Source organism: Chaetura pelagica, unplaced genomic scaffold (assembly GCF_000747805.2).
Source record: "Chaetura pelagica isolate M959 unplaced genomic scaffold, ChaPel_1.0 scaffold11, whole genome shotgun sequence".
Lineage (NCBI taxonomy): Eukaryota > Metazoa > Chordata > Aves > Apodiformes > Apodidae > Chaetura > Chaetura pelagica.
In genome coordinates this window covers 2436946-2453229 of record NW_009952694.1, presented here as the reverse complement: position 1 = coordinate 2453229, position 16284 = coordinate 2436946, and the positions used below count along the sequence as shown (strand labels likewise).

The following is a 16284-nucleotide window of genomic DNA, read 5'->3' as shown; positions in this document are numbered from 1 at the left end:
GAAGAAGTGGTGGTAGTGTGATCTTTTCAATCTTAGTGCTTGAATATTCTACCAGGATGTGTGACTCAGTAAAGATGGAAATAGGGAGCAGCCACATGCTCCTGTGTTTGTAGGCATAAAGTTTTGAAGACCACACAGTTTTAAAGGAAAAGCCATAGCCAGCTTCCAATTAAAAAATTATATTAAATACAAAATAACCAATTAATGCATTTACAGAAAACCATTATGAAAGTAGCCGCTTTCATACAGTTTGCTAAAAACTGAAGTAAGGATTAAGTTAAGGCACAGTGAGTAATACAGTATTTTATACAAAGAAGTTTAAACCCAAGGCAGTGAATTTCTGATGCAACACATAGTAGGAAGAGAGGCAAAAAAAAAAAAGGAAACAACACTGACATTAATTTCTTGGCAGAAAAGCAAAGCATCCTTCAGCTGTAAAGGTTTTACTCTTGAGCTTTGTGAGGCTATCTTTGACAGTATAAGAACTCCCAACTAGCTGTTCTTCTGTGTATTCCCCAGGTGTTGAACTAAGCTCTTCCTTGCAGATGTTCAGAGCTAAGGACTGGTTTTACACAGCTGTCAAAACCCTCTGTCTTACAATTCAAAAAGAAGACAAAGAACAAGACATCAAAACAGATGAAATAGAGCTGATGATTAAATCAGGAGATTTTTCTGTCATGCCGGAGTGCTGAGGGCAGATGATAGGAGAAGGAATTTGTGCTCTACAGGACACTGGTTCAGGCAGAATGTCTGAAATACCTAACTGAACTCTGGAAACTGACAGCCAAGTTACCTGGCTTCTAATATGACATCAGACTCCTTGGTTGGTAGTGGGACCAAGGCCAGGGACATGGGATGCAACCAACACAAAACGTCACTGAAGACTCTTTTAAATATTTTTTTCAGAAATCTCAAGGACAGAATAGTGTTTCACATGGTAATTAGTGCAGGTTCTCTGCTCCTTTCTATAGTGATTCCCTATAGAAAGTAACTGGGGCACCGACATCCTATTGTCACAAACCTTCCACCTAAAAGCTACAAGCAGAATGACTGCAGTAAAACAGCCTTAACTGGTATTTGGGACTACTTGAAAGCTCTAGAGCTACCTCCACTTCACTTTTGACAACAACTAATATTACTGTTGTTGCAGTATTGCAAGAAAGTGTTTTGTTTATTTAAGATAAAGGAAGTATCAATAAGGTTGTGATTTTCAGTTATTTATGTGCTCTGTGGCGGGGGGGAGGAGAAAATATCTGCAATGGTAATTTAACAAGCAAATGATCTGTTTAGGTTTTTCAAGTATACTGACTCAGGTAATGTACATCCAAAAAAAGTTTTCATAGTTCTAGATTGGTACCATGCACAGTGTCCAGTACATTCAGTATAATTTAGCAAGGCTTCCCAGGACCATTCAGAGCATGTGAAGTACTCGAGCAGGTGGGTCTCTTACTGGAGCAAGAATATCCTACACTGATGCTAGTTCTGTACTTTGCTACAGCACTAAATGGAGCAGCTGAGCTCTCTTAGCCTCAAAGAGGGCTAGTACTTCTTAACTTCTAAAGGGTGTTTGCAGCCTCCTCTGAAGTTTTGGGGTTTTTTTAATTAAAAAAAAGAAGTTAGTGGACCCTTACATATAATTAACATTAAATCTGACATTATCTCTTGTGTTAAACAATGGAAAAAAGATACATGCATACAACAGTGACAATAAATAGGGGAAATCAGACACTTAGAATGACTCAGGAGTTACAGGATGTTGATTCCTATTAATCTATTCATAGAGAGCTGAGTTGCAAACACTGTGCAAATCAGAAACAGTTGTTGAGAAGCAGGGAGCGGCGCTGCATCCACAAGCGTTAGAGACAGCAATTCAAACAAAAGTCATTTTTACTTGCTTTACACAGAAATTAGCTCACACATTCCATTTTTGATCAAATGTTTGTAGTGCAATTTTTGTTCTAACTGAAGTGCCAATCTGGCAGAATGCCTCACCCTGTATTAGGTGGACAGACTGAACAGACGGGGCCTAGCTCTCTCCTGATCAATAAGAATGCAAGAAGTTTTATTTCACTGAACAAATATAACCCTATTTTTCCTGCTCCTTCTAGCCAGATTGTGGCACCTGACACTTCTATTTCCTACATTATACAGACCTTTATGCTTAAGGAGGGACAGGAACTACATCTTGTTTATTTTCCCCAATGGACTGGGAAGCTCCCTCATTTTCAAAGTTCACATTCATGAATGAAGTGCATGCTGTTGCTTCAGGCTGGTCTGTCTGGACAGGAGCTTCTGCATGTGGCTTGTTCAGCTGTTCCTGATGCTGTCTTTCTGCTTCTTCTGACAGCTTGTTTTCCTGTTCCTCCTCTTCCTCCTAAAAATAGCCAGATTTGCAAGCTACTATTTACCACTTACTACATTCACTTCAAGTCTGTAAGAGTAGGCCAGTTCCTATGACGGAACAAGGACAGCTGTCCCACTAGAAAATGGTCACTAGTTGATCATAAGATGAGGTGTATTTCAGAATTGACAGTATAAGAAAAAAGTAAATCACCAAAAGTGAAGGATTAAACTGTGTTAAATTAAGAGAAAATGTCATGTGTCTAGATAAGCAGTTTTTAGTCAATAGCAATATTGATGGGTTCTCTCAGGCTTTTTCAACTCTTAATAATAAAGAGCTACCAAAAAAAAAATAAGTAGTAAAGCTCTAAATATGTTTCCTATCCCCTCCAAATGAAAATTATTATAGCTACCTATCAGTCATTTCCATTTATGGTTTACAACAAATGGTAGCATCGTGTTCAATTCACCTGTGACACTTCGTTGACCAAGGTTTAGAGATGGGAAGTATGTGCCTCGCAGTGGCCCCTTTACAGTGTCCAGTAACTGCTCCATCCAGCTTTCTTACACCATTGACTTGAAAGTGCATTGTCCAAGTGAAATACATAGAGCAGTGATCAGCACCCAGCCAGTTCTGAGACTGAGGAACTGGTGAGTAAAGGCAGACTGATAAGCAAGCATTAATCATGCAGCAAATGAAAACTGAAGGCAAGCTGGAACAGAGGTTCTAAAATTTCATTTTAATGCTGGAATACTATTTTTTTTAAATAGCAGGGAAGGCAGTGTGGGAGAAAAGGAATGCCAGAACCCTATCTCACATACATACCTCTCTCTTCATTCTGTAATACTCATCAATGGCATATTGGTATTTTGGTGTGCTTATTCCCAAAACAGATGCAATCTTTTCCCCAAGGAAATCACACACTAAAAAATAAAGAGAGATTTACTTAAAATTAGTATCTAGAAGAAAATTCTGAAGCACAGTTTTATTTTAAAAGGTATCCTCTTTCCTGAATGGTTTTCCATAGTCCCACTTGACTCAAAAGACAAAACCAAAATCTGCTCGGCTAACCTACTTCACATGTAATTATTAGCTCAAGATACTAATAATTGTTCTTCAAGATAAAGAACAGAAAGAAGGACATGGAAATCAATGACAATCTAAATGCTGGTAGTGTTTGTTTGAATTCTACTAGTCTCAGCTCTGGATCTAGGTTTGTTTTGCTAGGGGATCAGTTAAAGGATAAGCCTCTACCTGAACTTTAACTGCAAATTAAAGTTAGACAAAAATACATTGGTATCAACTGTACTGGCAATTCAGTCTAATGGTACCAGGAAACTAGAGAGTTACTTACTTACACCTGCACACTTTGAGTCAATAGCAGTTTTAACAATGTTCTGTGTTGCATACTAATGGATTAATAAAATATTTAGGTTTCAGCTGTCTCAGTTTTCAAGCTGGACACTCCATGCAGGCACTATCAAACAGGCAGCACACTGCCAGAAGCATGGAACAAGTGGGCTTGTGTCAGTCAGTCTCTTTACCATGCTGATGGCTACAGAACTGGCTCTTGAGTAAAGGCAAGAAAGAAGTCAAATATATTGCACTACAAAGCCATACCTGATAAGGTTGATGTGGCAACTCGCAGCATGTGAAACCACAAGTAGGGTCCCCATGTGAGTGTTGTCTGTAAGAAGGGTAGTATCAATATGTACAGTTGTACATTCATGGCACAAAATAAGACATGCAAAAACTCAGATTGTGAAGAAAAATCTGCGATGTTCCCTGTTTGCCAGCTACCACAATATTTTTGCTTTAAAATAAATCTAGACCAGACATATAAATGTAATATAAGCATGGTTTACATCTAAGAACATGTTTCACTGTTTTATTCCCACTCACAGACTTGGGGAAAGGACAAGCATCTGACTCACTCCCAAGGCAACTCCTAGAAACGGAAAGACCCTTCTGTAATGTTCTGAATTCCACCAAAGAAGTGGGTTAACCAAGTAGTCCTTCATTACAATAATGAGAACTGCAAAAAGCCTGTAAAACCAAACCAAACCTTCAAAGTGGTCCTTGAGCAAGAGGCATTTACCACCAGAACAAATTCTCATTGCACCTGAAGAACAAAACCAGGAACCACGAAGGAGGGAGAGAGCTACCCAGCTCTGAGGGAGCAATGAACAGGCTGACAAGCAAAGTGCGTGGGGTGATGTGAGCAACCAGGAACACAAAATGAACAAAACTGGGCTAAAGTGGGGCACCTCAAGCATTGGCATGTAAGCAAGGTAGTCCCTCCAAAGTGCTTTCAGACTAAGGCACAAAGTGTAGGAAGTAAGCATGAGGAATAGGAGATCCATGTGCAACTGGAGGCTGGGACCTTGTTGGGATCTCAGAGGTGTGGTGAATGGCTCACATGACTGGAGTCCTGCAACGGACTGGACGGGAATATAGGCAGGGGGAGTTGCCCTTTGCATGATTATGCTGCATTCACTGCCACAACGGAAGTACTGCAGCCTCCAGACAAACTGACATACACATAGGAAATTAAAGCAAATTTAGAAATTAATGGGCTTACATAGGCAATCCTGTTTGCTATAGAAAGAGGCTGTTTCTCTTTAAAAATAAACCAACAAAACCAACAAACCAAACCACTCAAAAACAACAAAAAAACAAACAACAAAGCTGTGTAATAAAAAGGAGAAAAGAAAAAGCAGATTCCTGTCTAACAGGGAAAAAGTTGTAAGCTTTCACTTTTGTGAAAAGGCAAAATGAAACTTCATGGTGAACTGAAGCATGTTTATAATTAGCAGTCTGTTGTATTGATGCAGGTTCTTTGTTACGTATTTCCCCTCAGTAAAGATCTCTGCAGAGTTGGTACTTGTGGAAAATAGCACTAAAAAGGGTCAGTTTTTCTTAAATGAACTCCATTTGCATGACTCAGTCACGTACGTTACATAACTTGTTGCTAAAAACTGTTTGATAACAACCATTTTCTGTGATCTTATTTAAGAGATTTCTGTACAGGACAATCAGTATTACTGTAAACAATACAGCCTCTGGGTCTAATTGATACAGCCTCAGTATGAATGTACACAAGCTACTAGGCTTAAGTGCTTTTCAAAAAACAGCCTCTACAAATCAGTGCAGTAAGAAATAATTTCTCAAGCCAGAAACTCAAGTTGGGCAGGCTCAAAAAAGCCAGGTGAGACATATTTTTGGCAGTGGATATGGAAAATGTCCTGCCAAGGTAGAAGTGTAAGCAAAACCAGCTGCTATCCTGCTTGCACAAAAGCACCTCCAGCTTGTTGATTATGTGCTCAGTTGGCAGGCAGTTGAAGAAGTCTAGAAAAGTGCTGGAAAAGCTTGTTGCCACAGGTGCAAATAATGGCACTGATGAGGTTCAGTACAATCCTTCTTAACAGGTGACAAGGTTAAAAAGCATTCACACAATGCACAGGACAAAAAAGAGCCTGCTGTGGGGCCATAAGCAAGAAGCTACAAGAGTCCCATTATCATTTAAGAGTGATAAGACAAGCTGAACTTCAACGTGACAGAAGTAATTCAGACACAGGACACTCTAATATGTTTGTGGCAAGACAGAGGAAGGGACACCTGAGGCTAAGCAGACACCAAGGCTCTGTCTATTTCTGCTGACCCCCCACCCCCCATTAGAAAACAGCTTGGTACGTTAGAAGCACTTCTAAGTTCAGCTTCCTGGAAACTCTGCTTTCTCACAAAGGCCAACCAGATACTTCTTCACCCCTGACCAGAAAGGTCTTGCCAGTCCCTTCAATTTAAAAAATGAGCATTTCAAGCGTCTCAAAAGGCAATATAAAACCGTGAGAGAAGTTACTTCACACAAATTCAACAAGAGAAAGGAGATGGCTTGGAGACTAAGCTACAAAGAACAACCAGGAACATGTGAACACATTCAAGGAATAATCCTCCATTTTCTCCCCCCCTTAGTTCCTCAGAGTAAGTGTAGCTGGTTTGCCAGAGCACCCTGGAGATCACTGCAGGAATGGTGAACATGAAGTGAGAAGAGGCACTGGAGACAACCAGAACCATTTGGGTGATACGAACAAAGCTGTTAGGCAATGGTTCAGTACAAACTAATCCTACACGATGAAGGAGCTTTAATGCACGGAGCAATACTGGAAAATGGTCCCCAAGTCAGGCTCTTACTGTGGTTAGTAAGAACCACATATCAGATACTGGAAACAAGGGGCAGCACTATGAAACACAGAACACTGGTTTATTTATAAGGGGACAGTATTCTTCCTGCCATGAATCCCTTTCGTATATATTTCTACAATGCTTAATTATACTTTTCAGCTATCCTGACTTCATTTTACTCTCTAGAATGGAAAACACAATGGTTATGACACCTGGTTTACAAAAAATCTTAATGTACAATTTTAATCCAAGTGCTCCATTTTAACTAGGAATGAACATAATGGTTTTGTCCATTTAGAAAAGCAAGAGAGCTCTGGTTCAGCAAGAGAACATGATTTTGTTTCCTAGTAAGGGACTACTGAAGGAAGCACACGTGCTCTTCTGAACTTCTGAGTGCATCATGTTCCCAAACAATCCACATCTATATTTGTTTTTGCCAGATTTCAGTTCCTAATAACTCCTGAACTTTCCAAGGAATGTAGGAGGGTTTGGGGTTGCTTTTTTTTTGCCAAAGAAAATGGCAAAATGAGGAAAAGAATAATTTCTGGATTTAAGAAAAAATAAATCCTGTATTTGAGTTGATGTATGTCACCAAATAGATACTTTTTCATTGTTTACTGTGCCAAGATGCCTTTTGAATGTTTAATCATTGACTCTTCATTGCTATAACAGCTCCTTCAGTGTATGCATCATGTAAAACTGTAGCACCTCAGACAAACTAGTAAAAGTAAGATCAGAAACACACACACCATTCTCTACATTACCATATTCTACATTAAGAGTGGCTATTACTTGGTTGGTGTCTATTTTTCTCCCTCATTCCCAAATTCTTAAATGAAAACTAGAGTTCAATGGTCCTCAAGAGTGAACAGGATATCAAGATAATCTTCCTGCAAGAAAGTTTTTCAATTTTTTTTTTAAGCACGGAAGGTTAGTAAAACTAAGTCTCTTCTGGAGCTTTGTTGCAGAGATGTACTCAGGATGAGTTCTAAGGTTATCATCAAAAGTTACACTGCTTACAGTTGCTCTGCAAAGACCAGCACTCCACCTTCTGCCTACTCATGTAACAGGTGAGTACGACAAAGAGTTTATAGCATGTGGCCCTCCAGTGATAGACAGAAAGATTATCTTCTAAAATAGGTTAGAGAAATGTAATTACTACAAAATAAAGTTTTGGTGGACAGAAGCAAAAGGAGATTTACGTGTAAAGTGTAATAAGCATCTGAATTTTAGGGCAGAATAGAAGAGCCTGTTAAAATTGAATAATTCATGTTATTAAACCATTTAAATTTTAATTTGAAAACACTCAGGTAACACTGAATGCTATTACCTAAAAAATCCAGTGAAACATACCCTGTTTTCTGGATTTAACTTGAAAAAAAACCAAAACACAACAGAATGGACGCTCCAGTCCAAGAATGTTAATTAACTGAGTGCTGACCTATAGAAGTATCCAAATAATTGTTTCAAAGCAAAATTTAAGACCCAGTTCTTTTTGAGAATTTGTTTCATTGTGAGTGGCAGCCATCCTAACCGAGTGCTTTGGTTATCATATTACCAGGTTATACATGTTACTTTGCTTAGTAAGAAAAACATTGTTCTTTTATGCTTAGGTCTGAAACACAATTAAGTCAAAGTGCTTACTGAAGATGTTTCTTCACAAAATGGCAAAATATTTGTTTCCCCTAAAACTCAACCAGAAGCTGCCAGGACACCAATAGCAGCTAAGTTTTGAAATTTCATGATGAGAAGTTTCTATTCAAAATGTGCTTTTTCTAAAAATAAATTGGACCAAAAACAGCTATTGCAACATACTTTTTTGTAACCCAACTGAGATAAGTTTTAGACATGCTGGTCCCAGCAAACTGACTGTTTAATTGCTTTTATAGAAATCCTACAACAAAAACATTTTAAGGTGGTTGTTGGCTAAAACATCAAAGCTCAGCTTGGACTAACATTTCTTCAATTGACTGGCTCAGCTGGGATACACAAAGCATGCAGCAGATAAGGTAAACTTCACTTAATGGCAACCCTTGGTCTAATCAAGTTTATTCTGTCAAGGTAAAAAGCAATACATAATAAGGCAGACTGTGCTCCACAACGAACTACTCTGGTTTGGGGAGTCCTTTTATTAACAAGTGTAATAATAAATAAGGATTTAATAAACTATTAAAGGAGAAGAAAGCAATCTGAACTGTGCCATACAATATAAATTTTTGGTATTCAGAAAAAAAGAAGCGGTATTAGGAAAGCAGGAGAATTATCACACAGCATTCCTGGCTGTTATGCATGTTTGAGGGCTCTTTAGTTAAGTGCCCATTTGTACAGCAGCGTGCACGCCTCTGCCCTCACAACACATACATCAAGGTTTGTGAGCTCTCTCCATCACTACACCACAGTGGAACTTTCCTACTGAGAGGAAATGGCACCAAAAAATTACACAGATCTGGTTCACTGCTACTTAAAGTTGGGAAAAAATCTTTTACACATCCATGGATACCTGACATGACCTGCATAATGGAGAACAGATCTAACTCTAAAGATACCTGAACATTACCATAACATTCAGTAAGTTTCACAGTTCTTGCATTTCCTTAGGGAGGAAAAAAACCACAAACCCCAACATCCACCGAGGCAGCTTAACACCTATTCATTGTTTGTAAGTATAATGCAGTTATTTTCAATCTATAAACTTTTAGTGTATTTGATACTGATGATATCGTACTTGCTCTCAGGCTAATGTTACTTTGCACTGTATACAAAACTGCCTAGCACTAAAGAGAAAGCAGTACCATCAGTCCATCCAAGAGGAGATGCAACAGCTTCACCTGTGAATCCCTAGGAACCCAAATCCCAGCTGAATTCACACAGTCTCACTGCAGCTTAGTCTTCAAAACACTTTTTTTTTTCTTCAAGATAAATTTATTTTAAAGAGGGAAAAAAAGAACTGATTGTCAGTCCTTCCCAAAGCAAACCCCTTGTGGTTCACAGCTTCAGAACACAATAAGCAGAATGTCAAACTCTTCAGTGAAGTTCCTTTAACAAAGCCAAGCTCTTCCAGGATGGATATGTACACAAATAAATACACGACCTACTACTGTCATCTAAATAGAGCTTCAATCACAACATTTCTTAATCACAGATTCCCAAACCATGGTGCACAACTCATTTCACGAGCAATGTCAAGTAGAAGAAGCCACTAGTTGCCATGCAGGCAAAGACCCTTCTCTGAAGTGTGGGAACAAGCAGCTTTACAGCATGCAACCAGGACTGCACACAGCCACCACTCCCAGCAGCCTGGCCCTACGCCAGCACATCAGGAAGGATCCAGCCAATTTTGGAGCCTCCACCTCCAAGCTCAGAGAGGGCTAGACAGTGAGCCCCGCTGATTACAGGAACAGGACTGCAGACCCAATTTATTGAGGTAAGAGGTGGCTGGGACACAATGTGAGGGTGTCATGAAAGAAACAGGAGACTGGGGATGTGGAGAGATGAAAAGACAAATGCGGATTATCTCTGGGACTGACTGCCAGAGGGCAGGGAGCTGCTGCCACCAGTGCTGGCACGCACAGCTGTGAGCTCTGTAAATACACTACCACTGCAAAATATAGTAAGACACACCAATAGAGTAAAACAGATTATATATTTCATTTTACCTCAAAGTATAGATCCAGAATAATTGACAAAAAGGAAAACATATTTTAGTTGGTGCAATACACGCTGCTGGAGACAGCTCCACTTGTCAAAACTCCACTTGAATTTGGACAATAAATAAAGACTCCATTAACAGGCTGAGCAACATTTCAACATCCTACAAGACAGATGAACACTAACACAGACTAGGCAGGTCCTTTAAAACCTGTTTTTGGTATATCATTAATTACACTATACTTTTCTTTATTCCTGCAAGTCATCTGCTTCTTTCCCTTCTACATTTGCCAAGGGAAGCTGTGTCACCAAGGGAGGCTGCTTGGGAGCTGGCCCAACCCTCAGCAGAGTGGCAGATCTTGGCACATGGGGCCTTTTCCTCAGGCAGGGAATTACCAGGGCAGTGGAGAGACCCACCAGGAGCCAGCAGCTTTCACAGCTGACCAGACCTGGGCATTGCCAGGGCCACCGTGACCACCACCACACCTGTAAAATTCCATCAGGGAAGTGCTAAGAGGCCAGAGCGGGCATGGGAGGACAGCGAGGGCCTGGCATGGCAGCTTGGGCAGAAGGTGCACAGGAAAGGCATAGTGAGCCTACTAGCTCAAGAGGTGAGCTCACTGCTGGTCATCACCTTCTCAGAAGGAGCTTAGCTATGGTATCCACCTGAAGGGACACTCTGTGCTGTGCACTCAGCAGAATGGATGTGGCAACTCAGAGAGAGCTCCCATAAATCATGCAGGTGCCCAGGTCTTGGGCTGCAAGGTGTCCCAGAGCCTTTCATTGGCAAGAGATGGCAGGGAAGTGTGAGGTGCAAAAAGGCGGACAATCTGCTCAGCCTGGTGGCAGAGCTCCAAGGAAAACTAGAAAGGTTAAGGAGCATTAGGGAGGCTGAGAAAGAGATAGACTGGTGAAGCCATGCTCTGCCCTTCCCTAGACAGAAGAGCCACCAGCAAAAAAACAAGAACATGGGGGCCCTGTATCCTCTCCCCCACCAGGCAGATGGCAGTAGCTTAACTGAAAGGAGTGAATGGAGGCAAGTCCACACTTGGGGCTGCAGGTGAACCCCCTCCTTGCCTTCCCAGGTGCCCCTCTACAACAGGCATGAGGCTCTGGATGTGGAAGGTTAATCAGTGGATGATAGTCTGTATCAGAGGTGCTGTAAAGGTCAGATAGGCCTATTCCCTGTACCATGATTACCTCCATCAGGAAAAAAAGATAGGTTATAGTCGTAGGAAACTCCCTTCTGAGGGGAACAGAGGATCCAATATGCCATACAGACCATCCTCTTTGAGAAGTCTGCTGCCTCCCTGGTGCATGGGTTAAGAACATTGCTAGGAAACTTCCTAGCCTGGGACTGCCCTCAGACTATTACCCATTACTGATCTTCCATGTGTGGAGCAGTTAAGGTGCAACACATAGTCCAAAGGCAATCAAAAGAGACCTCAGGGCTTTGGAATTGTTGGTGAGGAAAGCCAGGCCACAGGTTATTTTTAGCTTCTCTCCTTCCAGTTGCAGGCAGTGAAACTGGATAAAACAGATGGACACAGTCTATTACATGGCTCCATGGCTGATGTAATCACCACAATTTTCAGGTTTTTGATAATGGGATGACCTACATGGCACCAAGCTTGCTGGTGTCAGATGGGATTCACCTTCTCAGAAGAAGAGGGTGTTTGCTCAAGAGCTTGCAGGCCTCACTGACAGAGCTTTAAACTAGATTTGAAGGGGGAATGGAAAATATCAGGCTTCCCCTTGACAAGCTGTGGGATTACACATCAAGGTTAGAGAGATGGGGTGCTCATGAGGGCCCTCAGCCTGTTGCTCAGAGACATGCTAGATACACTGCAGCACACAAAGACTTACAGAGATGAGCCAGGGGCTCCTGAGGTTATATGAGCCTACAGGGAAAAAACAGATAAATACCTCAAAGGAACTTCAGCCACTCCAGCCAGTAAGTCAGCTTCAACAGGGGCCCAAGTTAAATGCCTCTATACAAACAGATGTAGCAAGGGGAATAAACAAGAGGAGTTAAGAGACATGTGTGTGCCTGCAGTGCTGTGATCTTACTGGCATCACAGAGACATGGTGGGATGGTTCCTATGACTGGAGTGTTGGAATGGAAGGATCCAGGCTCCTTAGGAAGGTCAGGCAGGGGAGACGAGGGGTATTGCCCTCTCTGTCAATGACCAACTAGGGTGCATGAAGCTCTGCCAGGTGATGGATTAGGAGCTGATAGAGAGCTTATGGGTTCGGGCTAGTGGGAGGGCAGGAACAGGGAACATTATAGTGGGCATCTGCTACAGACCACCTGACCAGGAAGAGAGAGTGGACAAGGAAGAGTGTAGATTTAGGTTAGATATTATGAAGAAATTCTTTAGTGTGAGGGTGGTCAGACACTGGAACAGGCTCCTCAGAGAAGCTGTAGATGCCCCATCCCTGGAAGTGTTCAAGGCCAGGCAGGATGAAGCTTTGAGCAACCTAGTCTAGAGGAAAGTGTCCCTGCCCACAGCAGGGGGGTTGGAACTTGAGGATCTTCAAAGTCCCTTCCAACTTCACATTATATGATTCTATGATACTCCTTCAATTACTGGTATGGTAACACTAAAGGTTCTATTCTCCACTGTCGCCAAACATAAGGAAACAAATGCCTTCCCTGCACATTTTTTAAAACAACAGTATAGATCAAGGAGACACTAAGCAAATATTACTAGAGGGAGTAATGCTGGAAATGCTGGAGAGGATGTATTAGAAGCCTGAAGAAAATGAACTCATTAATGGGGCTACTATGGTGGGGGAGAACTCCAGGGCAAAACTTCTCAGGAATACTTTTCACAGATTTGTCAGTCCCTACAGAAAATCAAATTCAGGGAATCTTTAATACTAAACACTATGTCAGATTTGTGAAAATTAAAGTATAAAATGTGGGTAGTCACCCAGTAAACTAGAAGCAGCAGTTTATCAAGTAAAATACCTACAGGATCTACAGGTGGCAACAGGTCTTTTTTCTCTTGTTCATCTTCCTCTTCATCTGTGCTATATTCTTCCATTGTTTCTCCACTTGCAAAATGAATAACCCTCCTTGGAATTTTCTTCTTCTTTCCTATGACACCCAGCTCCACATTCTCAAAGTCTCTCTCTCCATTTACAAGTTGCTATAAAGAAGAAAAAAACATTATCTCAAGTACATGCCTCTGGAACTGGAAGAGTTTCCCCTTGGAAAAACTTAGTGACATTTTAAAAAGACTTCAGATTGATCAGCATATATAATGCACATTTGCAAGAGCTTTGCTATAAAAAAGTTAAGACTGAAACACTGTTGGCAGATATGTAAAAAACTGATCTTTTCACTAAAAATAGTAATAAGTGCCTTCACTTTGGAATGGACATGTGGTATTAAAAACATGTAGTATGAAAGAGCAGTGTAGGAGTTTCTTAGCAGGACACTTTTCCTTAAATAATTGGATAAGCATGTAAGTGCTAGTATTTTAAAGTATCATTGGTTTCAGAATTAACATCTAGTGAAAATAATCAAGTAGTTCATAGCCTGTAGCCATCCCTTTGCAAGCTGAGACACCTCTAGCACAAAAGAGAACTGAATGAAAGACAACTAAGAAACCAGACTCAAGCTTTAAAAAGAAATCAAGAAATCTGCCTCTGTGGGCTTTCATCAGCAATCACGATTAGTACTAGGGACCATGCTAAAAGAACAACACCTAGTTTTGTGACTAAGAACATATAAAAAGAGAAGTACAATGTCTGGTTTTGTTCTTCCAGCTCATTAATACTACAATGCAGTCTTTGGGTCACAAGCATTAAAAAAATATACTTCTAGTTTCAAGGCAAATCAATAATTCTTTAGGATAGTAACACCCATGGCCAGAGAATTGTAGTAATGTTTTGTATCATATCTATTAAAACACAGGCTTCAAATGCATAAAACTTGAAAACACTTCTGTCACACAGAGAAGGACACAGAAGTTAGGAAATGCCAGCCACACATTTTTAACATACCACAAAGGTTTTTTTTTAAATGCATGAGCTCACATAGCTTCAAATGGTATCATAACGGATGAGATATGTGTATGAGTACACAGAATTCAAGTTACATAAAGGAGGCACATTCCAATATCCAACTTCTTGTCTATGCAACCTTAACTGTCTCCATAGAGACAAATCAAAATTATCTATAAAAATACGTATTGTATCACACAGTTGTAAGACATCCCATGATCACAGCAAGCACAGCAGTACCATTCCCATCTCTTGTACTAGATAACGTAAATCAGCTTTACAATGCAAACAGGCTCAGTTAGCTGGGAAAGCCTGTGGGCACAGTACTGAGGGGCAGGAGGGACTGCAGGAAGCAGAACTGCTTCCTTCACTTCACAGGCACAGATTTTTCTCATGTTCCCAGAGAAGAGGGAGGGAAGGTCACGTGCCAGCTCTACAGTGTGGAGAGGGAATGCATATATTCATTGTCTCTCCCAGCCCTTGTTCCATTGCTTCTCAAAACTGCAAGTCATTTCAGCTTCCCCCAGCATCTCTTTAGCTACCATGGCACACTTCAGGTGTTTCCTGTGAGGAGCAGAGCAGAACTGGTGGCAAGTTTCAATTGGGTAATTCAGCAGTTGTTCAAGACAGCAAGGATTCATCAAGGAATGATGAATCTGTCCCCTTAGTAATCTGGCTCAGAGTCCTAAATTATTAAATAAACTAATAAAGATTGGCTGTTCTTTGGTTATTACCTAGTCCACAAACCTCTATGTGGGTTTTACTCTACACTGTAGCACTTGTCCTTAGCATCTCTAGATTTTATTTATCTTTTCAAAACTGTGGCAGTGCAGATCTATTCTAGAACTGTCACCTAGACTCACTTTATAGCTCAAATGTTACAGTAATCCCCATTTGAGGCTTTATACTTTTGATATTCCTTTACAAATTGGATGTTCTTTCCCAATTCAAGAAGTTGTCAGGAAGATCATTCTTCTATGATCTTTGGTCAAGTTGCCATCTGATTTTTTCCCACAGGCTCATCCCTTTCCAACATATCATATGGGTCCTGAAAGACTCAGTATTTGTCTTAACATTATGCCACACAATGTTTACTTTGGCTTCTATTCTAGGAACTATTAGACAATGAAGGCCAGACATCCTTATGCTCTCGCCACATTAGCTGACACTCTTAAGGTACTCAGTGGACACTGTAAAGCAACTTCCTTTTTCTTTTAGATGCCCTCTTGGAATTTTTCTTGGCTTTATGGCACCCATACAAACCTCACCTGCCAGGAAGTCAAGTGTCTGAAACTGCTGCTCCTTGTTTACCCTTCTTTACACCCACTCACTTTTCTCAGCCTTTGGCCAGAAACAGAGAGAGGGCAGGGCACATTTTGGGGGTGTTAGTACAATACCCAGCACAACAGCACTTCAGTCCACAACCAAAATGCCAAAATAACTAACTACAATTAAGGATGAGGTGTGCCAGGGCACCTGTGAGTAAGCCTGGGGAGCTGACACGATTAATATCAGGTGATGCAATAATGCAAAGTTACATCAAGGAGAGGAAGAAGAAAACCAAAAAGTAATAGGGAGATGATTCGCATTATCATCTTTTAATCTGTCAAGTGTGGATATCATTACAATATGACTGAAAATGCCAGTCTGCCATGGCCACTCTTCCTTAGAAAGATGATTAATTCAGTCTGGACAGATCTACTGACCTGACAGCACTAGTTACCAGAAGGCTGGTAACTGTTAATGTTTCTACCCAGGCTATCTTGCCTGCCTTACTGATTTAATTCATGCTACTTTTCTTGGCTGCATTTTTTTGGCGGGGTTTGTTTGGCTTCTTTTTTTTCGTACTGCTTGACTTTCCACCCTTGCGTTTCACCTGCAGTTAAAAAGCGTGAATCTTTCTGAAACAGCAGACAATAAAGGGTGACTGTAAGAAAAAGCACCCTCCGAACAGCAGGCCTTGGGAAAGGGCCGTAACCAGCGAAGGCGCAGTGCAAGAAACACTGGGAGAAGCCCAGGCCGCTGGGAGGGACATCTGTGCAAGGGCCAGGAAAGCTGACCAGGTCACACTCTGATTAAGAGCTGGTGTCCGTGACCGC

The 16284-nt window shown here is 41.0% G+C and overlaps 1 protein-coding gene across 1 annotated transcript in view; it reads right to left on the bottom strand.

The window, feature by feature from the left end:
- Nucleotides 1–1842: 1842 nt before the first annotated feature.
- The window catches only part of FAM177A1 (family with sequence similarity 177, member A1), a 15065-nt gene continuing 623 nt past the window's right edge, over nucleotides 1843–16284 (bottom strand). The window contains exons 2-5 of the mRNA XM_009993936.1: nucleotides 13150–13326; nucleotides 3962–4028; nucleotides 3167–3264; nucleotides 1843–2374 (exon numbers count right to left, since the gene is read on the bottom strand). Of these exons, the coding sequence (XP_009992238.1) occupies nucleotides 2162–2374; nucleotides 3167–3264; nucleotides 3962–4028; nucleotides 13150–13326 (555 nt within the window). The 3' untranslated portion in view covers nucleotides 1843–2161. The remainder of the gene's footprint in view (nucleotides 2375–3166; nucleotides 3265–3961; nucleotides 4029–13149; nucleotides 13327–16284) is intronic.